The 24,654-nt window shown below is 35.8% G+C and overlaps 1 protein-coding gene across 5 annotated transcripts in view; it reads right to left on the bottom strand.

The window, feature by feature from the left end:
• Positions 1–5,104: 5,104 nt before the first annotated feature.
• The window catches only part of LOC135203008 (guanine nucleotide-binding protein G(q) subunit alpha), a 39,152-nt gene continuing 19,602 nt past the window's right edge, over positions 5,105–24,654 (bottom strand). For 2 of the 5 annotated variants that reach the window (XM_064232567.1, XM_064232566.1), the window contains exons 5-9: positions 23,212–23,341; positions 20,285–20,438; positions 12,649–12,756; positions 10,752–10,859; positions 5,105–8,237 (exon numbers count right to left, since the gene is read on the bottom strand). In XM_064232567.1, the coding sequence (XP_064088637.1) occupies positions 8,155–8,237; positions 10,752–10,859; positions 12,649–12,756; positions 20,285–20,438; positions 23,212–23,341 (583 nt within the window). In that variant the 3' untranslated portion in view covers positions 5,105–8,154. Of the gene's footprint in view, positions 8,238–9,507; positions 9,632–10,751; positions 10,860–12,648; positions 12,757–20,284; positions 20,439–23,211; positions 23,342–24,654 lie in introns of all 5 variants that reach the window. The other 3 variants (XM_064232570.1, XM_064232569.1, XM_064232568.1) reach the window with 2 other exon arrangements.

Genomic DNA, 24,654 nt, shown 5'->3' with positions numbered 1-24,654 from the left:
TCAAAAGTAATCCATGCTTCCCATTTTGATGTGACTTCAAGGAAATTCATTCTTATTTCAATTATAGTTCCAAACCAAAGGAACGGAAGGTTGTCTAAATAATGTCATAGTCGCACTGCTGTGGTATGCCCACGACATGTAGCACTCGCAAGTTTTTCACATTAGATAGTTTTCCAACACAATGTTTTGTAGAGCTACCATCGTGCTCTTGATTAATTGAAATTTCCTGGGGGTGGTCCAAGTCCTTGTCCATAGTCGTCATCTGCGCCAAACCATCAAAAGGTGCAGGGGTACTCGAATCCTTATATTTATTTGTCATTAAGAGTAGAGGGGGTATAATAATAATAAAAAAAATTTAAACTTGAAAACCTTAAAAAAATATCATCAGCCTTTCTTGGAGTTTATTCCGCCACCAATGGCACAAGTGAGAACCGAATCCCAAATGTCCGCATCCCTACCCTACCCCATTGGGAATGGCATAACATGATTAGAATGGCTCAAGTGTAGGCCAAACCCGCTTGATAGGACTGAGAGTATTACAAAAATACAATCATCCCCACCCCAATCATGTTATGGGCAAACCGGATAGAATGCAGAGAGTCCTAACCCAGAACCAGACCCCCCTGGAATCCGTGGTCCAGCTCTAAAGAATAGTTCCGCCTGATCTCTCAGGTCCGAACATTATCGGGCAGTTGATGATCCTACCACAGTTCCCACTATTTAATTTTGGATATAAACCCAGTCCCAGCTATGATATCTTTTCCTATTTTCATGTCTAACAAATTTTACAAAGGTGGAAAAATCCACAACAATTAATCCAAATTTACAATGATCTATGGGACTTATAGGGGGAGGAAGCAGAAGGATGAAAAGTTTTAGTAAAAGGAAAAGAGCTGACTTATTTAGTTGGATCAACAGCTGGGCACCAAGGCCCAGCGAGAAAGTAGTTCCCACCAGGCATCAGGGCCCAGCTGCTGAACCCTAAGCCCCCCATCCTCGGCAAGGCTTCAGTATCTAGGGGGCTATTAAATAAGAAATCTTTGCCTTCGGCAAGAATGCCTTTTAATGTTCAGCTTCGAAAATGTGAGTTTCTTTAAAGCACTAAAATAAGGTGAATAAAATTACCTCACAAATTGCTTAAGCTTCTTTAGACCTGAAATGAATATTGTAATCAGACATGGAAGTGAAGCATATAGGCTATTTGAACTTAGAACAAACTGTAGTCAGGCGAAAGAGCATTTGTGCATTGTGCACCAAGACTATAAAAAATACCGCCTCAAGTAAAGATCATACAAGAAGGAGAAAACACCAAAAGATAATGATAAAATATAAGAAGCTCCTTAATTTGAAAACGTACAAGGGCCCGCCAGAGAGGGAATCATCCTGTGGAGGGCTGTACATAAAAACCAAAGCAAAGTGAAATATTTAAAGTGCCTCGCTAAAAATTGTCCTAGCATTTTCCCCTTGCCTACCATATGAAGCTGCACCTACAGTTCGGATAAACATCGCTCTCACAGACCACCCTTACGCTTATAACCTGATACAGCTACTACATGCTCCTTGTGCCCTGAGGGTCATCAGTTCAAGATCAGACCGAGCAGCAGGAATTGAACTTGGCATCAGATTTTCACATCACTTGGCCCTCTCAAACTACTCGAACTCTGGAGTGGGAATGTACTACACATTTTTTTTAATGCAATACTGCAACACAACCACTTGTAGAAAAAATACAAACTGCTTTGTTAACATATATCAATAATATTGATAAGTAAGTTAAAGTAACACCTCCAGGCGTAGTGCAATTGTTCTGAAAAAAAGGTGCAGAATCCAAAAAAGCAATGTAAAACAATGCATTCAGTAGTAAAAATCAGATATTAAAAAGTTTCAGAGCAAGGGAACTTTGTACTTTTCTGTTTGGTTACAGTATTCAGTAACAAAACTCTTTAAAACAATGAACACAATGTGTAAACAAGGTAGGCTAATCATAAATGATAAATAGCACTACATCAATGTTCTTGAAAACTTCACACGTCTGGACTTCCTAAATAGCAAGGCATCTATGGTCTCACCAAATGAAACATGTTTACACTCTTCTTGATGCTTATAAGCCGGTCCATTGAGCTGTTCCTGAGATATCGTAGATCTCAAGTAAGTTTTAATCAGCTTGAGTTTGGAGAAAACGTGATCAAGTAACCTAAGATTAAAGGGTGTTTTAAGTTTATATTTTTATTTCACTTTTAATGTTTTCTTTTATCTGTAATTTGGCGCCCTAGGCTGCCGCCGGTGTGACTATAAAGGTACGTTCACACGGTCGAACAATGTCCGAAGGACAAACATTGTTACCATATCATAGGCGAAGCAGGATGACGTTATAAGCGTTGAAACGATGGAAGTAGATCTGGCAACAAACAGTGATACCAGATGAGGTTGTATACCACTGTTTTTACTCTGCTCACAAGGCAAAGACCGGCAGACAATTGTTAATTGGTAATAATGTTTGTCCGTCGGACATTGTGCTGGCCCTGAAAGCTGCACTGGAGTCATTAATTAAAGAGCGGCTCGGATAGTGTAGAGTAATGAGGAAAAAAAAAAAAACTAGCTACTTGAGTTTCGATAAACGAACTACTATGAGATTCAGGGTCTCTGTAACACGGTTTTTTGGACTTTGCTCCTTGTCAAAGCATCGGATGTAGCTGAAAGTTGACATATGTATATTTTACAACCACACACAAATTTTGTCAGGATTATCAATAACCTAAACCCGATAGTTTTAATTTTTATAGAGTAAAAATGATTGAGCCGACGCCATGGCCAATGATTACGAGCCAAGAGTCGAAAAACATTCATTACGTAAGCAAGGTAAACAAACACCTTTTGACTAAATGTTGCCCCGCCCATCCACCAGACAGAAATGCCATCGGCTCTGAAACCCAAAGACTTTATGAATGGCGGAACGATACATAGATGTGAGTGGGGTATCAGTGCTAGCGTAGTAATACTACTGTAGCAGAAGTGCCGCAACAGTATAGCAGTAATATACATGAATTAAACGGTTAGACCAACTGCTGGGATCCTTGAGGATCATTTAGCACTTCTTACAACTACTCGAGAAATTAGTTTTTATAGCCAGAAGTTAAATTTTCTAATCCAACAATGCCCATGGCAGCCTTCAGTGTTATCCTGAATTATAACGAGGCGAAAGTGGGTGGAGCCTCATGAAGTCACCATTCTGACGATAATTATTGGTGAAGGTTTAAAGCCAATATACGGTACCGGCTATTTTTTTTTTTCATTAAATAGGTAGATAGCCAATAAATAAAATTGCTTGACATTGGATATAGCAGTTATCAAATCAAGCTTGTCTACTATGTTTTTGGTAATTACCAACTATTCCCTACATCTTGTCACTCTGATTGTGACCTATAAAGTACTGTAATTTCTTTGGAAACTTATTTTGGGAGTTAGACTAATAATCGAAGTGTTTTTGTATTTATTAACATATTTTGTTGGTTTGTTCATTATGACAATTATCAGTGTGGAGGTTCCAGAGTTCATGAAGGTGTACTGCTTTGCTTGTATTTAAATTTGTGTCATTGTTGCCTTCGTTACGTATAGCCAATCATCCATCGAGAAAGAGGGAAGAAATGATGTCATAAGTTACGTAACGAGTGCGTTCGAAACCTTTTCTCTGAGTAAGTTGGCCCGTCTTCAAAAAAGGCCACTTTTACATTTTAAGTACCAAATTTATTCAACCTATGTAGTGCAGAATACACTCAAAATTTATGTGTTGATATAATATGTATTCTGAATAAGCGTTATATTTATGAAATGCATAGATAAAAAGTTATTGCGAAAAAACCGTGTTACAGAGGCCCTGAATCTCATATTTACTGACAGCTAAAACACTAGGGACCCTTAGGTCACTTGGCATTACAATATCATGAAATAGCGAGACATGACACAATGAACAATCAGCTTTCAACAACTACAAATAATCTTTTCATTACTAGAAAGGTTATACCCAAAATAATATGCAAGAAAATAAGTTTGACAAGAATACGTATACATGTTAGTTTAAAAGTACACAAATGGGACAATTACAAAAATTATCATATCTAAAGTCTATATTAAAGGATGGCAGTTCTAGGTAATTCCTCTCCAAAAGCCCATGCCCAGTGACAAAGTGCTTGGAGTCTGGAAGGTTTCTCATTCAAAATTATTTCTCTCGCGAACAGTTAAGAAAGGGCCCAGGATGAAGCTTCAACAAGAAGGCATCAAAGTCTCTTCAGTAGTACGTGCAACGCTTTCTCCACTTTTCTCGTCGTGTTCTATTCGGTCTCGTCCCAACCAGGTGTCCAAGTAATCTGTTTTACTTTGGTCTAGTAGTGGTAACTACACCTCTTTCAAGAAAACATACTTCATAAGGGCCTGATTGATAGATTATGATATTTAGGTCTTGATGACCAGGCGCCGGATCCCATCAGGATTATTCAGGGCCTATGAACCAATGTACCAGCTGTTTTGTAAAAGTATGTATAAATCTATGTATATCAATATAATTTACTAGTTTATATCTTTCACTCGGTAATTCACTTGGCTGTAAAGTTTCTTAAGTTGGATTTCAACAGGCATCATGATAAAGGGTAATTACATGCAAATATTTTGATAAACACCTGACAACCGGCGGTCTCTGCTTTGGTTTTATCCACAGGTAGTTTAGAAGTGTTATGAACACACTACGGTGCAGACAAGTACAGTAATGGCTTCAAGACAGATCAGTTGTAGTTCAGGTATATTGCATGAATTTGCAATGGTTTTAACTTTAATTTCCTCAATTGAAGACGGGAAGTTTGCTGTAATTTGTTTTTCACCTGCTGAAAAGTCTATTATAGTTCACACTTATTGCAAAGAGCAAATTTTTTGTTTTGTTTACCTGCAATAACGTGCAACCGAAGTACTATATTAACATACGAATCAGTGTCGGTGAAATTTCAAACTGCTCCACCTCCCTTCCCTTTCTCACAAGTTTTCCGAAACATCCCCAAATCCTTGAGAGTTTAGTTAAGAGGCAATCGGTCTAACGGGAGGAAAATGAATAAAAACATCATTTCAATAAATATTTATTTTTAAAACACAAATCCCTCATTTTCAGAAGCTTATAATATTACATCAAGTGTACCGAGTTGGTGTGGTTGAAGCGATGCAAGACACGAGCGGAATGAACACGTGAACAGGTAGACAGCAGCAGGGGTTTTGTTGACCTTTAACGTTAGACCTCCTGCTGTCCACTTGTGTCCAAGATGCCCAGCCATGCACCGCTGAGTGGTGGCTGGGCAACCAAGGAGGCAGGGCAAATAAAAGAGGCAACCATTATCAGCCAACCATTGACACCAATGGTTGCCCTTTCCCAAAACAACTGACCAAGGGGGGGCCCGGGTCCTTCAGGGGGGAGACTGGGGCCTTGGCCCCCCCATACCAAACTTGCCCTGGGGCCTTGAGACGCCATGCCCCCCAGGGCCGGGGGATGACCCAAGAAGGGCAGGGCGGGAGCAGGCTTGAACGCTGTGTGCCAGGGCAAGACGATAAAAGGGCGGTCGACGTCGTCGCCTCCCCCGCTCACATCTGCACGCTACGTGTCGGCCACTCAAAAATAAAAGTTCAGTTAAACTTTGGTACGTTAGGGTTTTAATGGGACAAAGTCTTTTTTTTTTTTAATACACATGATTTAATTAACTTGTCATTTCAAGACCATAAAATTAATATAATGAAAAAAAAAATATAATACCTTAATGTTCTGTACAACTACAAATTGACATATTCTGCAACCTGAATAATAATAATAATAATTATAACAAGTATACAAACGATTGGAAGGTAAAGGCTCATTTCCAGGGCTGTGTGTAATAAACTAGTCTCCCAACTAATTATACAAGCAGCCCAACAAACATGACAACATGTAAGCTGAAGCACACGTGCCACGTGCACGCTTCATGCGTACTTCACGTGGCAGGGGGATTGAGCTAAGTCTACGCTGCCGGCAAAGCTTCTTCGTGAGCCACTTTGCCATTTCGGCTCGGCCGTCTTCCTGACCGGCAGCCGATCCGTGTTGGTTGTCACGTCGGCCCAAAAATGATGGCACCAGAGACTAGAATTAGCACACAGCCCTTTCGGTAGGGTGCGCCAAGCTTTTGGAACATTTTTTTTAATTTTTTTTATTATTTTTTTGTCCATGGTCAGTTCATTTACTCTGCATCCGTACTTTCGCCACCTTTATCTCTTGGAGCACTAGGGGAAGTCTTCCCAGCTGGCTCCTTCCATACACCTAAAAGTTATTATTACAGACACATATATACAAGTAACATGAGCAGCGGTCAACAGATCAAGTTGGAACCGGCCCACACTGACTAGTGCTTCCGTCTTCGACTCTCAACATCATTCAACAATCACCACTCACCATGATCCTCTCAAACTACTATCAGGACAGTGATGGACACATTTGTAGGCACACCCTCGTGCCCCAGGATGCATTGTACACACTCACATACAGTACAAGCTGATTATCAGTAAATGGCTGAGGGATGATCCAAAACGTGATCCGTCCTGGGGTTCACCCTCGCTAAGCCACAGGAGTCTTAAGTCTCAGCTCCGAGTCGGCTAACTTTGAATTGCACTTTTCGACGCAAGAGTAGATACTGTATCTGAGAGCCAAGTCTTTAGCACCTCGCCAATTTCCTTCTGCGTCACTTGGTGGGAATTGTCGGTGCCTGGCATGGACTTCTTCCACCATGGTGAATAGCTTCGGCTAACAATAGACATGTAAAATCCATATTTGCTACAAACATATCACAAGCACTGATGTTCAAACAGTGAGATTTTTCAAATCTTACAGATATTTCCTTGGCATACTCAAATATTGACCGGCCCAAAATTAATGGCAATAAAAACCACACACACACACATTCATTTTTTTTTTTTTGCTATAAATTCCAGCTTCTTGGTCTTCTCGAGTACTGCTTCTGTCGTTGTTCCAGCTCCGATGTGATGTTTGCCTACTCTTGCTCACTTCACTGTCACTCTCTGGACGCCATACAACTCTCGGCAATTAGGCTGCTCTTCTTGGATTGCTTCCAGTAGAAGTTTGTTACTTTTTATCATCATTTACTGAGAGAGTGTCCAGATCCGTTACGAGGTGAATAAATCTTATATGGCTGCTAACACCTCATTCTCTCTTTGCTTTCTCAACCCCATTAAGAAACTTTGCAGGCCTATACACCATGGGAACTCCACATGGCCATTTACATATCACGTCAACGTACATTAGATAATATTACAAAGTTAGTTATTAACACAAAAAATATCCTAACAATCACCTGTAAGGCAAGCAAACTTTCCTGCTGGGGTCAGAAATCATCAAATTTTGTCATGATGGTTCTTCTCTACACATAAAATACAGCTCCGTATTGCACACATGTAGCAGCGGCTGTGTGTGGCTTAAGCGGCACGCACATCCCCATGCGTGAATCAGGGCTTTGGGAGCACCATTACGACCAGGGAGCACTCGGCTCGTTGGCAGCGTTGGTAAATGAGCACAGGACATGGGTAGGGGCGGTTACTGGCAGCATTGCAATAGCCCCAAAGGAGAACCAGTCGTGGCTTGGGGAACCGCCCCTTTCCGGGTGTATTGAGACATTAGGTTAACAAACACTGTGTACGCACGTGAGGATTTGGAAATTGCGTACGTTACAAAAAACTGGAACTAATTTTCAAGGCCCTTTGGCATCATCAAAACATCCTCTAAAATCAGGCATTTTGCAAATAGCTAAAAGCTGTCCCAAAAAGGATGGTTCAACTTGGAAGGGAAACTTGCGGCTCTCACACAAAATCTTTGGAAAAAATATATGTATGAAAAAGAATAATATCAAGAGCCTTCATATCAACTCATTCATTTGGGACACTTGAAACTTTTACATACAAAATTGAATGCCTTCATTTACATAGATAAGTTTATGTTTTCTTTTGTTTTTGTTATTTTTTTTTTTTGTAGAGGAAGTTATGACCTCGGCAAGCACCCCAACAACAGAGGAGGGCAGGTGCTGCGGTACCCTCCCTCTTCTTCGTGTGTCTACTCCCAATTGGCGGTGTTGTGGCTCTACGTTACACCAAGTTGTATTCTTTTAAATTTAGCTGCAAGATGGTGTCTTTGACTGCAGCGAAGACAAACCTAATATTTTCAGTATCTGAAAGATAAAAAAGATCATCATATTAAGAGGACATCAAAATAATCGAGTAAATAATACCTACCAAAGACTATTCCTGATAACCAAGCACTAACATAATTCTTTCCAGACCACGTAAAAGTTTACTAAAACAATGAAAACTTTAATCTAAGAAAACAAGGGAGAAGAAGCAGCAAAGCTATACAAAGCTAGACTTGAAACTTTATTCTCATGACTATTTTTCACAAAGTTTAACCAGACCACAGTCATAAGTGTCATCTATCTAACCTTAACCTCTTAATACACAACCTTTAAAATTATTTTAGGTTTACAATGATCAGAAGCAAGAGGGGTGACTTTAAAACATGTTTGGGTGATTTATTTAAGTATATAAAAAATCTAATATTGACAACTGCTTTGTAACCATGAAGCAAGAGGATAGTTTTCCAATCTTTAGGGAAATAACATCACTAAATACAACTTGAGGTGTTCTGAGGTTACTGAATGAAAACACATTCTTCTATAACTTGACAAAAATCCACTACTTGATTAATTAAATTTTGCAATAATGTACAGAAATATTAAATTTTACATACTGTACAATCACTACAAATATCTAAAAGGATATATCTAAATGATTACAGTATTAGCGAAGTGCAAGAGCATTAAATAAAAAAGTACAACATACTCTTGACATAAGATTTACACAAGATAAATGCAAAATACTACTTTATTATGTGAAAAAATACATTACGATAAACCCAGCAGTATTAAACTTAACCCTTTAACAATGAATAAAAAGTTTACTTTATAATCAAACTAAAGAAAACTGAAAGAGTTGGATTACGTAAGTTTTAGTTAAAAAAAACAACTACGGTTTGAAAAAAAATTACATTAAATGTTAAACAAAATTTATGTAACAAATGAAACACGATACTAAATCAAATCATCTCAAAAGTTTCTAATGTTAATATATGAAATCCCAGATTCATCACATTTTATGAGAAAATATTGAAAAAATACGGTAGGATTACAATAAAAAAATTAGCGACCACTGTTATTAATCTATCTGCGCTAACCAAATCCACTAGCTACAAGGTAAAGTTTTATAGTTTGTTAACTACCTAACAGTATTTAATTAGGTACAGTGACCATAACTATAGGCTATGTTAACCAATTTACATCACATTGCAGTGATAAAATCTACAGGTTTCCAGGGAAAGTCTGTAAACTATTTAACACTATCAAAGATAAGACAAAATCTACAAGCTAAACTAACAACCATTCCAACCTTTCATTAACGAAGGACAGAAGATGCAACAGAAAGTTCTCTTAAGCAAGATTGTATTCCTTCAGAGCATTCTGCATGATAGTATCCTTTACGGCACAGAACACAAGCTTGATGTTCTCAGTATCTTAGGGTTATATCAAGAGTACCACAATCATGATGCATGCATGCAGTTTGTGTACAGAAAAGGAAGGCATGAAAGTTCAGGACATCAGTTGGAATGATGCCCCGAAATCCCATTTTTCAAGACAATGGCACAGTAAAGTTTTTTATTCCCAAGGAACAAAAGCAATCAGTTCATGGACATAGTTTAAGAAATTATTGACAATAAAATCAGGATTTTAATTCATGCAGAAACAGTTGGAAGGCAGAGTGTGAGGTGACAGCCAGCATGCAAAGAAATGAAAAGAAAAACATGTTAGTATTTAATATATAAAACAAATGTTAAATCATTAAAATAAGAACAAATAACCATCTGTGATTATATTCAAAGACCTAATCAGTTTTATTAACCAAAGAAGTAACTAAATGCACTGTCTTGAAGATATCTACAACTGTTACACTGCCAAATTACAAAAGCCAAAATGGAAGTTGAACCATTGCTTAACATCTCAATTAATAGTAATCTGATATTTTATGGACATATAAAGTATAAATCATTAGGTCTGTCAGATACTATATGCTCATCAGCTTTTATTTTGTTAGTGAATTATTTATTTATTCTGTCACTTTAATAATAAAAAATCTCATTGATTGTAAGGGCAGTCTGTAGACACTTCAAATGCCAGGAGTTATACTGGAATATTAACTAGTATATATTAAATGTATGAATAGATAAATTTAAATTGGCTGTCACCAAAATTAAGACACTATCTTCAACTACTATTACTATTCATACTGTCATAAGTCTTCAGTTCATGTGCATAATTGTGGGTCTTTTTGAAATAATCACAGACTTACAAAAACAAAACTCTCATACCATGCATAATTAATTCTCAATTTACGCAAAAAAAAAAAAAAAAAAAAAAAAAAAAAAAAAAAAAAAAAAAAAAAAAAAAAAAACAAAAAAAAAAAAAAAAAAAAAAAAAAAAAAAAAAAAAAAAGCTCACAGGGGAGCAAATAGGAGAACTGTATACCACGTAACCTCATCACATCGCCACCCCTTTAAGGACATGCCCAACAGGCAAGAGAAGAGGACATGACAGAGAGCATGCTGGCAGCGTTACTAACTCCTTGCAATTCATTACCTGTCGCACATGTGAAATGTGAATATATTATCTTCTCTGGATCAGGATTTAATTCAACAAACATCCGTAGGATAAACTCCCTCGCAGCAATAGCATCCTTCTGTGGGCCTGAAATAGTTTGGGTCATTCAACAGTAAGTTTGAGTTCATGGCAGAACACAAAGGTGTACAAAATACATAACCAGCTGGAGATACTGCCTCTTCTTCTAGCTCCAGAAAGAAAGCTTGTAACAGAATTAGAAGGTTAGCATGAAACTTACAGTCAAATACAAATTTCTACTTTATTTATGTTCAAGTCAAATTAAGTCGTATACTACTACTTTGTACAGTTCTAGCAGAGGACCATACACATGGAAAACAGTACCTATGCTGTACCAAGTGATGTCCATTATTTTGCTTAATACCAAATACTGCCCACTAATCCCACATAATTCTGGATAGAAGGAAGACCTTTCATATGATAAAAGCCAAGTACTCTACAAAGAAGTCAAAAGCAAAATACGGTACAAATTATGTTATCAACACTTACAAAACTTTCCCCTCCAAAAGGTTTTATGACAGTGAACAAAACCTAAATCATCCATTTCAAGACACAAGAAAGGGTATCTCGATCTCATCCCTTCCCTTAACAAGGATAAATATATCAATTAAATCTCAGCTGAAAAACAGTCATTCACACACACACTGTCACACAGTATAAATTATTTGTTTAAAATAAAAAAACTAATCACAATTTAGCCTATTTTGTGGTCATAAAATCCTCCCTGACATTTCAGACCATGTTTAAAAGAAAACAGCAATCAGCTGGTACTTTTTCAAATATGGGTAGATTTTGTGGTTTCTAGCAGGGTACAGTCTATTTTTCAAGTATCTGAGCAACAGTTCACCATGATCTTGAAGGCCCAGATGCCATCTGTTTTTTGTTACTGGTATACATTGTTTCTTTATATTCTATTTCTATAGACCTTTTTTATGTATCGAGTATTTTTTAATAAGTGTTTTTCCCTGTTCCCTGCAACAGAGCAGAGTCCTCTTGTGACAGTAGTTTGCTGATACTTGTGTAAATAATGTCTTTCTTTTGTCTGTGTAGCAATGCAATTAATGCTGCTAGGTTTACTTTCCTACCCTCCTATATATTTTCGTAAGCTTTGTACATTTTGGTATTGGTAAGCGGGAATTAAGTGTCTGGGATGAACTGAAACCGGCTAAGCTTTTAATATTGCATTTGTTTACAAACTTTATTAAATTTTCTTGAAATATATTCATTCACTCACCCAAATACTCACTGGGCTACTCATAAATATCTGGAGGAAAATTTATACATTTAGACACAAACCTTATCAAACAAAATGGAATCACCTTATCGTAACTTTGAGGAAATTGTTCACACTTCATTTCCTTTACAATGATTATAAATAATTTACAGCACAGCACCTAATTTTCACACTGTAAGTGAAAAGAAAGGTTCATTAATAAAACCCTGATAAAGCTGTTTATATTCTTTTCAAATGAGAAAGCATATATGAATAATTCAAAGCATGGCTCTCAATTTATATCCAAACCATGACAACAAGCAGTATACTGTTTGAACACAAAAGCTATGGCTGTAATTATACAAGAATGAAGATTATTACTCAAACTATGCACAAACAAAAACGCTCCCTACTCTAAATCACGTCCCAAAAGCCTAGAAGTTATCCTAATGATAGATCTAACAAGAGTACTGCACTAATTCCAAATATCTACAGATTTGAGGTAATGGGTAGAGCAACAAGTACTTGGGGGGAGAATCGCCTTCGCCTCGACGAAGTTCTACTCTCAACCGGCGCTAGAGGCGCTCTAATTAAAGCCAATACAGTTCAACTCATTCTCAGAACGATATGAAGACCATAACCAACCTGTGGCACAAGTAAAGTGAGAGTAACACATTCGGTCTGGGTCAGGATTCTGCGCAAGATACACTTTCAAAATAAATTCACGTGCACCTACGTGATCTTGCTTGGGCCCTGAAGGTTGCAACAGATACAATTAGTAAAACCTAATGAGAAACTCAGAACCTACACAGTTATAAAAATTTCTTCTGTTACCCAATATATCAGAGAAATTTTGAGTACTGTACTGCAACTAGTGCTATCTGTTTTAACCTGGCAAAACCAGTATGAAATAAAATCTGGCAAAGTTACACTGCATTCTGTTATGTAAAAAGATAAAAAGCAATGCCTAACAAACCCTGAAGTACCTTGGCACTATATGCACACACTTAATTCCTCTTCAGAAAGTTGTTCAGCGGTTGCAAATAACATTTTGCCTGTGTAACAACCATACTACAAAACATACTGTATTCCCACACAATAAATGCTTTCACAACTGAAATATTTCATGCACTATAAACTTATGTGCCTGGTGATTAATACATAGTTATAAAATTTTTAAAATGAACAATGTACCACACTGATTAAACTTGATATATATTCAGCTCAATTTGCTCCTTAAAATACTGTGGGAGCCATTGTCAAAATTGTTTACTCTAGCTATTAATGCTAACATTTACCAGTACACCTAAGAATATTCTCAAACTAGTATGGAACTATGTTTAAACCTTTAGCCAATAAAATGAACCTCATAAATAAAAACTGGAAGTAGTTTAAAATTTTTACAAAATTATGAGGTGAAACTAAAAAAGTCTTTTGCACAACTCATTCATCCTAAAAACAAATATATATTCACTAACTTTTTTTTTTTGCCTTCACCCAACCTTTGGAAGTATGGGTAAATCCCTAATCTACCAAGTAATAGTTATTTCATAAAGTTTTTTTTTTCAAAATGTCTGATACTGTAATAAACTGATATAAGATACTTTAATGGAATACTTTGCAATACTTTAAAAACCTTTTTTTTACTGCTTTTGTTTTTTGCCATCACAAAACATAAGAGAGGTACCTTCTTGGTTAACTTATGAGAAAGTCTAATGAGTGCTAGGTAAAAATTCAAGACTAGGATATTCTAACACAGCCATACTAACCTAAAACCAACATTCCTTACTGAAAAGGACAATCCACAGCAACAAGCAAGTGCCAATATTCATCACTCACCAAAAATACCATGTCAGTCTAAGTTTACATCAACATGCAAAACCTATGCTAGTTTTACATTTCTGTCTTTTTAGAGCAGTTTTAAACCGCTGGAACAATTGTGAGACCATAGACTTTGTTCTCAATATACAAGCCAAACTTTGCACAGCAACAGAAAACTCCCTTATTTATTTCCACGAGTTAGAACAAAACTCTTTTCACGATCATAGCAACGAAGAACATGATAATGAGACAAGTCACACACAACAGGTATTCCTGCATAAGTTTAAAGTCATGGTATGAACAGGGAAGATAACAAACTTATCTAATCTACTGTCTTCATAAGAAGAATGTATCTAACATCTTTCTTATGAATTTGGCCAGGCCAAAAACGTATAATGTGGATACTGCACTTCTCAACCCCTCAACAACACATACAATTTCCAAATCTAGTTAATTTTAGGCATTTCCTCCCAGGATGCCAAATGTACTTCATTGCAAGTGATGACCATGTTCATTCCTTTTCAATCCTTGCCCTCAGGAGCATTCCTTATTAATCCTTGCCCTTGGGAGCAATAGTAATCCTGGTTTGATCCTACTCTCCAGTACATCCATGGTAAATCCCCTTAGGGTATTTGGACTTTAAAATACAAGATCAATACAGTGCAAAACATCATCATAACTTGTAACAAAATATTTTCATAATTTCATTTGCAATTATTGAAGATAGAAAGAAAGGAGGTACTTGCCAAATATTTTCTCCTTACATTAACAATAATAAGTATACAAAATTTTTTCACTTTTATGCAAATAAAAATATTCACACATCACACACACCTGCTTTGTAGCTTAAAATACTTCAAACAATCCTTATTATTTTTAATATTAGATATTTTTCATTCCCATACTCGTCATTTTCCTAAATAGGAATTAGACCTCTACATGGCCCAAGGGCAGCTTAGCTTGGACATGAATCCTTCATCAAGAGAACAGGCAACATAGCTAAAAATCTATGCCACGTAAGAAAAAAAATAAAAAAAAATCAATGTTTACATCGTTATCCAGTGTAAAATGCTATGAAAGGTTTAAATATGATAAAAAGAATTATATGATAACGTTTAGTTTAGCATCTTTAGATCTATAGTGCTCTACAATACTAAATAGATTGAGAAAGTTTGATTTGACAGGACCATTTCCCACCCTTGTCCTGCCCATAATGACAAGTTTGGAAATACTATAACTTCCAATTTATCATTCCCGTAAAATAGGCTAATCACAGCTTGTTTAATAACCCTTTACCTAAACCATCCTAGAAAACAATTACTGAAAAAACTGGAAGTTCTGTAAATCAAGTGTCAATCATCAAAAGTAAACACCCTCAGATAATGCTTGCAATTTAAGTTAACCCTCTTACGCCGGAGCCCTAAAAATCAAAACGTCTCCCGTATGCCGGGCCTGGTTTGGAGTGAGCGCGGAAGTGGAAAAAATAATTTTTTCAAAAAATTACAGCGCGCGTACTTTTGAAGATTAAGAGTTCATTTTTGGCTCCTTTTTTTGTCATTGCCTGAAGTTTAGAATGCAACCATCAGAAATGAAAAATAATATCATTATCATATGTAAATAATGCGATATATGGTAGCGAAAAAAAAAAAATTCATACATAATTGTATTCAAATCACGCTGTGCAGAAAACGGTCAAAGCTAACCAGTTACTTTTTTTTGCGTTGTATTGTACACTAAATTGCGATCATTTTGATATATAATACATTGTAAAACAATAAAAGCAACACCGGAAAAATATTATCACAAAATGATGTACGAATTCGTAACGAGCGGACGTAAAAAAATGTTATTTTCAAAAATTCACCGTAATTCTAAATAATGTTCTAGAGACTTCCAATTTGTTTCAAAATTAAGACAAATGATTGAATATTACGATACTGTAAGAGTTTTAGATTAGAATTGCAGATTTTGACCATTTCGGACGAGTTAAATTTGACCGAATGTCGAAATTTTAATATATATATATATGGACATATTTCGAAGATGGAAAAAGCTACAACCTTCAATTATTTTTTATTGTATTTTTCATGAATTTGCGCACATTTTGATATATGAAACTCTATAAAAGGCTAATATGAAAGGAGCAAATATTAGGATAATGCCATGTACGTATTTCGGAGACTTGCGGCCGCGAATCGCGCGCGGAGTGAAGGTAAATATATTTTTCAAAAATTCACCATAAATCACAATATTGTTTTAAGAGACTTCAAATTTGTTTCAAAATGAAGAAAAATGACAGAATATTACTAGGCCGTAGAGTTTTAGCTTACAATTGCGTTTTCAACTATTTCGGTAGAGTCAAATTTGACCGAACGTGGTTTTTTTTCTATTTATCGTGATTTATATGCAAATATTTCCAAAAAAAGAGAAAAGCTACAACCTTCAATCATTTTTAGTTGTATTCTACATGAAATTACGCACATTTTCATATATAAAACTTTATGTAACAGCTAATTTTAAATGGTGCAAACATTTCGACAATCGCACAAAAAAATTCTGATTTTTTCGGAAGTTACCGCGCGAACGTAATGTTTTTTTTTTAATAAATTCACCATAAATCGAAATATTGTGCTAGAGACTTCCAAGTCGTTGCAAAATTAAGGTAAATGATTGAATATTACTAGAATATAAGAGTTTTAGCTTACAATTGCGTCGACCATTTCGGTAGAGTCAAAGTTGACCGAAAGTTGAAATTTTTGCACTTAACGTTATTTATATGAAAATATTTCAAAAACTGATAAAAGCTACAACCATGGGTTGTTTTTTGTTGTATTGTGCATGAAATTGCGCACATTTCCATATATAAAACTTTATGTAACGGCAAATTTAAAAGGGTGCAAACATTAGGACAATCGCACGAAAAAATTTATCGGAAGAGTTATCGCACGAACGTAAGGAAAAAGTTTTCTCATAAATTCACCATAAATCGAAATATTGTGCTAGAGACGTCCAATTTGTTGCAAAATGAAGGCAAATGATTGAATATTACTATAATGTAAGAGTTTTAGCTTACAATTGCGTTTTCGACCATTTCTGTAGAGGTCAAAGTTGACCGAAGGTTGAAATTTTTGCACTTATCGTTATTTATATGAAAATATTTCAAAACTGATAAAAGCTACAATCATGAGTATTTTTTAGTTGTATTGTGCATGAAATTGCGCACATTTTCATATATAATACTTCATGTAAAGGATAATTTAAAATGGTGCAATAATTATGTCAAAGTGACAAAATAATTTCCGAGATGTGACACTGATACTTTTTAGTGCGATAAGAAAGAAATTCGCGCTTGCGCGCCTGCGTAGCGATTGTAAACAAAACAACGCCTTGATCCGTGAACTCCCAGCATCCCCCAAGGCGCGTGATACAAAAGTTTTCGGCTGGTAGGCCTATAAGTATTTTTCCGCGAATTTTAAAAAAAACTTTTTTGAGCCGACGTATGATACGTCCAATCGGCATACGGGAGACATTTTGACTCGACGTTTAATACGTCCAATCGGCGTAAGAGGGTTAAAAAAAACGGAAAATATATATTATGATAAATCTTTTTTTTTTCGTTAAATATAACCTGATTCACGAACTACACTACCTAAACTGTAAAATTTGTTTATACGCTAGAATCACTCCCGCCTTGTGCGATCATTTATTAACCCTCTTACGCCGAAGCCCTAAAAATCAAAACCTCTCCTGTATGCCGGCGCCGGTTTGGAGTGAGCGCGGAACCGGAAAAAATAATTTTTTCAAAAAATCACAGCGCGCTTAGTTTTGAAGATTAAGAGTTCATTTTTGGCTCATTTTTTTTCATTGCCTGAAGTTTAGTATGCAATCATCAGAAATGAAAAATAATATCATTATCATATGTAAATAATGCGATATATGGTAGCGAAAAAAAAAAATTCATAGATAATTGTATTCAAATCACGCTGTGCAAAAAACGGTCAAAGCTAACGAGTTACTTTTTTTTCGTTGTATTGTACACTAAATTGCAATCATTTTGATATATAATACATAGTAAAACAATAAAAGCAACACCGGAAAAATATTATCACAAAATGATGTACGAATTCGTAACGAGCGGACGTAAAAAAATGTTATTTTCAAAAATTCACCGTAATTCTAAATAATGTTCTAGAGACTTCCAATTTGTTTCAAAATTAAGACAAATGATTGAATATTACGATACTGTAAGAGTTTTAGATTAGAATTGCAGATTTCGACCATTTCGGACGAGTTAAATTTGACCGAATGTCGAAATTTTAATATATATATTTTTTCATATGCACATATTTCGAAGATGGAAAAAGCTACAACCTTCAATTATTTTTTATTGTATTCTTCATGAATTTGCGCACATTTTGATATATGAAACTCTATAAAAAGGCTAATATGAAAAGGAGCAAATATTAGGATAATGCCATGTACGTATTTCGGAGACTTGCGGCCGCGAATCGGCGCGCGGAGTGAAGGTAAATATATTTTTCAAAAATTCACCATAAATCACAATATTGTTTTAGAGACTTCAAATTTGTTTCAAAATGAAGAAAAATGACGGAATATTACTAGGATGTAAGAGTTTTAGCTTACAATTGCGTTTTTCAACTATTTCGGTAGAGTCAAATTTGACCGAACGTGGTTTTTTTTCTATTTATCGTGATTTATATGCAAATATAAATCACGATAAATCATTTTTAGTTGTATTCTACATGAAATTGCGCACATTTTCATATATAAAACTTTATGTAACAGCTAATTTTAAATGGTGCAAACATTTCGACAATCGCACAAAAAAATTCTGATTTTTTCGGAAGAGTTACCGCGCGAACGTAATTTTTTTTTTTTCATAAATTCACCATAAATCGAAATATTGTGCTAGAGACTTCCAAGTCGTTGCAAAATGAAGGTAAATGATTGAATATTACTAGAATATAAGAGTTTTAGCTTACAATTGCGTTTTTCGACCATTTCGGTAGAGTCAAAGTTGACCGAAAGTTGAAATTTTTGCACTTAACGTTATTTATATGAAAATATTTCAAAACTGATAAAAGCTACAACCATGGGTTGTTTTTTGTTGTAATGTGCATGAAATTGCGCACATTTTCATATATAAAACTTTATGTAACGGCAAATTTAAAAGGGTGCAAACATTAGGACAATCGCACGAAAAAATTTATCGGAAGAGTTATCGCACGAACGTAAGGAAAAAGTTTTTTCATAAATTCACCATAAATCGAAATATTGTGCTAGAGACGTCCAATTTGTTGCAAAATGAAGGCAAATGATTGAATATTACTATAATATAAGAATTTTAGCTTACAATTGCGTTTCTCGACCATTTCTGTAGAGTCAAAGTTGACCGAAGGTTGAAATTTTTGCACTTATCGTTATTTATATGAAAATATTTCAAAATTGATAAAAGCTACAATCATGAGTATTTTTTAGTTGTATTGTGCATGAAATTGCGCACATTTTCATATATAATACTTCATGTAAAGGATAATTTAAAATGGTGCAATAATTATGTCAAAGTGACGAAATAATTTCCGAGATGTGTCACTGATACTTTTTAGTGCGATAAGAAAGAAATTCGCGCTTGCGCGCCTGCGTAGCGATTGTAAACAAAACAACGCCTTGATCCGTGAACTCCCAGCATCCCCCAAGGCGCGTGATACAAAAGTTTTCGGCTGGTAGGCCTATAAGTATTTTTCCGCAAATTTTAAAAAAAACTTTTTTGAGCCGACGTATGATACGTCCAATCGGCATACGGGAGACATTTTGACTCGACGTTTAATACGTCCAATCGGCGTAAAAGGGTTAATGTTAAGATCAACAGCATATGAAAAACTACAGTGAAGGTGCAACACTCAATATGCATTTTTTAAAACCGATAACAAGACAATATGCCTTATTATATACACAAACAGCCTTTCTTTTTCAAACATCTAATAGACTGGCACTTCAAAAAATGGATTCACACCAACTTCCAATTTTTCTTATTTTAAGACCTACAAAATCACTAACTCCTCATATTAATTATGAGCAGCATGTGTTGCATTTCTTTTCACAGTTTAATTTAGCTAGTGTAGATATTTTCATGTCTAAGGGCCTAACAATAAAAAAAAAATTGACCTTCAAACCAATGTCTATATATCTAAAGCATATTATTAATCATTAAATATGTATAAAGATCACTTCTTAAGAGTTTAAGAGAGGTGGAAAAACATTCACTGCTTATCTTCCTTCCTAAATTTAATAGCAAAACTCACATATTCAAGCTATAGGCAGACTTGTTGCATGCTCAAAGACAAAACTAACTTCATCAGCTGATTCTGTGAGTGATAAATGTAGACAACAGAAATGAAATAGCTCTGACTATTGCAATTACTTGACATGAGAAACTTACCATCGTATTCTGGAAAATAGTCCACAAGATGTGAATACATAATTTTCTCCTCCAATAAATCCTTCTTGTTCAAGAAAAGGATGACACTGCTGTGTTGAAACCAGGGGTAAGTGATGATAGTCTTGAAAAGGGCCTTGGATTCCTCCATACGGTTCTGAGAGAAAAAGAAGAGGGCATGAACTAATACTAACTGAAACCCTTCTCCAAATCTCACAAACTCACAGGTCAGTCATTCCCTTCACTATAAACTTCTTGTTTTTCAAGCTACAATCTGTAGTAAGTTTCTAAACACTGACATTGGGATGAGGTTGCTAGTTCTGTATTCATGTCCCAAAGATGGGCATGGACACCTGTACCAACTGAATACACATACTTAAGGTAAATGGAGATAACCACAGGTCATTTGATTTTGAATGTGAATTTCCCACAATACTGTGGAAGTACCCACAAAGCATGAAATAACAGATATTGATGCATTTCACTTTCTCTTTCAGCTACGAAAACCATTTTATTCACAGTTCATTACCGGTGTTTACAATTTTCCTAAGTTTCTGAAGGCCTTTCCATGTTACCTAATTTGGGAGGCTTAGTTGTTATTTGGAAGAATCTCCTCAAGTAGTAAAGATTGAAGCAAGGTACAGACTGATAAGAAACAAGATACCACAGGGAACAGATGAAAAGAATGAAGCAGAAAGCAATGGAGCTGGAATCAGACCCTGCACAAGGTCCTTTAGTACCAGAGCCACACTGTACAAACTGGCATTTACAAGTACTGATGGCATTGCAAAACATCAATTTCATAAAACAAAACTTAAAATAACAAAACTTAAAATCAATTCTGCTGCTTGATCATACAGTACTACAGAGCATAAAACTCAACAATAAAAAATATTAACTTTTCCTCCTATGAAATCCCGATGACTAAATTTTCACCAAAGGATATTGAACAGGAAAATCATAATTGTGCAAATGTTCAGTATTGTAATATGTCTTTCTCATCTGCTTAATCATAAATTGCCCCCTCACTCAATATATATCATTCCCAAGTCATCTCTCTCCTAATCCTACAGGAAAAAAAAAAAAAATTCTTGTAGTGTAAAGGCCAAAATGTCGTAACAAGAAGTGGGAAAACTGCCATTTACAGTGTGCCTAGTATGCTTTGGTCTTTTCCCAACCTGAGCTATCCAGCCTCTTTAACAATACCAACCCTAAGTCTCACACCTTACTCAAGAACAAAATCTTCATGCAAGCCCTGTGAGTGTCTACATATGTCACCCTGTAGTATTACAATGAGAACAATGGCCCATCTACAAAATTACCTTAACCACCAATGTAAATAAAACCTATAACCGATCACATATTTAACTGCATGGTGGTTGAAAGCTATACAGTCTTTTCAAAGTGGTCTAGCCATATGATAAGGGGAGACAAATACAATTGCAAAAGTGGTATATACCAGACAGGACGGCAACCAGTAGAAAGGCCTAAAAGCTCATGGATGGGTGGTATAATGGTATACAAATAGCCTTGGAGGATAATATAAGCATACAGGCAGAAAATGTACAAAGATAGAACTTTCTTTTTTATAATGACAAATGACTACATTTTTCATATTGTTTAAAATACAGATAGGCCACCACTAATTGACAATCAGGCCACTTTTGGCCAACAGGTCAAAAATGGTAATTTCATTTGATTGTGAATACCTTACTTTTGACCAGATTTTGTATTTTCATCTCTTACCTCCTTCATGGACCTAACCTGTTTTTTCAACTTATAATTTTTTTTCCAAAATGAACTGTCATGTAAGAACAACAATGACCTGTCAGAAGTTTCTTGAATATTATTATTATTATTATTAATAGGGCTTGGTTTTTCCAGACCTCTGAGTCTCAAGTAGACTCTTCTCGGGCTGGTTCTCAGGGATTAATCTTGAGAGAGAGAGAGAGAGAGAGAGAGAGAGAGAGAGAGAGAGAGAGAGAGAGAGAGAGAGAGAGAGAGAGAGAAACTTTAAGAATAGAGAGAGAGAGAGAGAGAGAGAGAGAGAGAGAGAGAGAGAGAGAGAGAGAGAGAGAGAGAGAGAGAGAGAAACTTTAAGAATAACAATACCCACAAAGTACAACCATGGACAAGTACTTATTCACCTTATATACAATGTATTTCCCTACCCCTTCTTGCTGTCAAAAGTTATGACTGACTGACTGACTCATGGAAGTAACATATTGCCCAACATCCAAAAATACATGTCACCCTCAATCAACTAGTCAGGATGGAATAAGTTTAGAGCAATTAGGTTACTTTGCCCTTCCTCTGAAGATTAATTAACTATCCTTCTTTGGCAGTAAATTGTGAGGAACCTCTAAAGCTTTCTCAGTAAATTCTATTCCCAGGGCTGACCCTTGAGAAATTTCGAAAACATTCTTTCTACACAAAATAAGCTTAGAGGCATAAATATATATCACTCTTACAAACTGCCATAAATGCAACTTGTATATGAAACTAGTTTACAATAATTACAGTTAATGCTAATAACAATAATAATGATATATCTTATCACTAGTACAATTTATATTTCTAATATGAGTGTATTGGATAAAATTAATATATCATACAGCAAATCTGTCCACCTTATAATGGCTTCAAGATGCAAAAAACCCTCATTTTTAGCCATTACTTTCAATAACTATTATCAACAAAGCAAATAATGACGAATTAAATGCCCTCATCATCTCTGTAGTTATGAATAACTTAAAATGAATTAACTAAACCTTACAACTTTGTAATTCTAAAACACACAATCAATCATCAAAATAAGCCACACACAAACTTTTGGAATTAACAAGTTTTACTATGCAAGTGGTTACAAGTGCATCAACCAAACAGTCAGAAAATTCCATGCATTTGCTATAACCAAAATTAATTCTTACCTCATTGTCAGACTCAAACAAGATCTGGTCGTACTCTGACAGCGCCACCAAGAAAATGATGGAAGTGACATTTTCAAAACAATGGATCCACTTTCGTCGCTCAGATCGCTGACCACCTACGTCTACCATTCTGTCAAAGACATAATGTGAACAAATGAGAAGTCTTTCCATGAGAAGGTCTGACACATATTCATAGGAACACTTGAAATGTATGATCATGTTTGCACTCAAGCTTTTCTGAAACTTTCAATATGAGCATGCAGGCATAATTATCTACTTGACTCTAAGAACATTTGAACTGTGGTACCCATTCTGGTTACAATTCTAATTTTTCATATTAAGTTTGCCTAAGAAAATTTTAAAGCAACAAATTTACAAGTAATGTGAGCCATATATTTACAAATACATAATGGGACCGACTTGTAAAATTCTTCTCAACCTAAATGACATAGAACACACAGGAAGTCATAACAGTGGTTTAGTGGTTTACTACGAGATATGCATACGGTCACACTAGGTAAGATTAAGTAATGGAAGGAACAAACACACACGCGCACACGCACACACACGGTAATGAACAGCATGAAGGCTGAGAGGTAACATGTAAAATGTACGGCAACAGTTCACTACAGGTACTCATTTGACTCCTGTCTGAGGTTAAGAAGTCCGCTTGACTGTACATTTATGGAGAGGTTGTTGGATGATGCAAAGTAGAACATACTTTAGCAGATGTCAGTGATTCAACAACGATACAATCTTATTGTGCGACGGATCTTTAAAGCAATCAAGTGCTCAAGAACTACAGCTTCTCTACTTCTTCATCTCTGGCCTAAGGGCCTACGATTACATGTTCTAGCACACAAGGTCACTGGACATGTAGCAGCAGCATTAAGTTGGGAAAGAGCCACATGAGCAGCGAGTTGCCAGCTAAGAAGAGCTAACTTGCAACTGGCTGAAATACCCAACAACTAAGTCCGTACTCGGAAAAACCCAGGTCATGCTAAGGAGCAGCACAATAAAATTGTTTACTTTTCATCACTGAAACTTTGGCTTAGTACTGGCCATGGGTGAAGAAGATTCTATGTAGAAGATTCCAATGGTGGATAGGGAATCAAGTACAAACTTTTGTCATCTTTTTAGAAAGCAATGGCAGAGACCCTATTCAAGAATAGAGACCATACGTGGGTAATACAGGAAACATCTGGGAAGTGATTATATTTGAAAATAATCTGGTAGAGGAAACATATGGGTGGTGAGTGTAATTGAAACTCTGATGACGAAGAGCAATCTGAAAAAAGAATAAATAACAATGCTGACATAGTAAAGGGGACGGGGGGCTGGGGGTGTAAAAAGGGACTCTACCGCAACAGGGTCAATGGCAACGTCACTGGAATGAACTCTATATATATACATAAATTTAATGTATATATATATTTATATATA

This window comes from Macrobrachium nipponense, chromosome 33, assembly GCF_015104395.2.
Source record: "Macrobrachium nipponense isolate FS-2020 chromosome 33, ASM1510439v2, whole genome shotgun sequence".
Taxonomy (NCBI): Eukaryota; Metazoa; Arthropoda; class Malacostraca; order Decapoda; family Palaemonidae; genus Macrobrachium; species Macrobrachium nipponense.
Note: the sequence above shows the minus strand (reverse complement) of the source record. Positions and strands in the feature narration are given on the sequence as shown.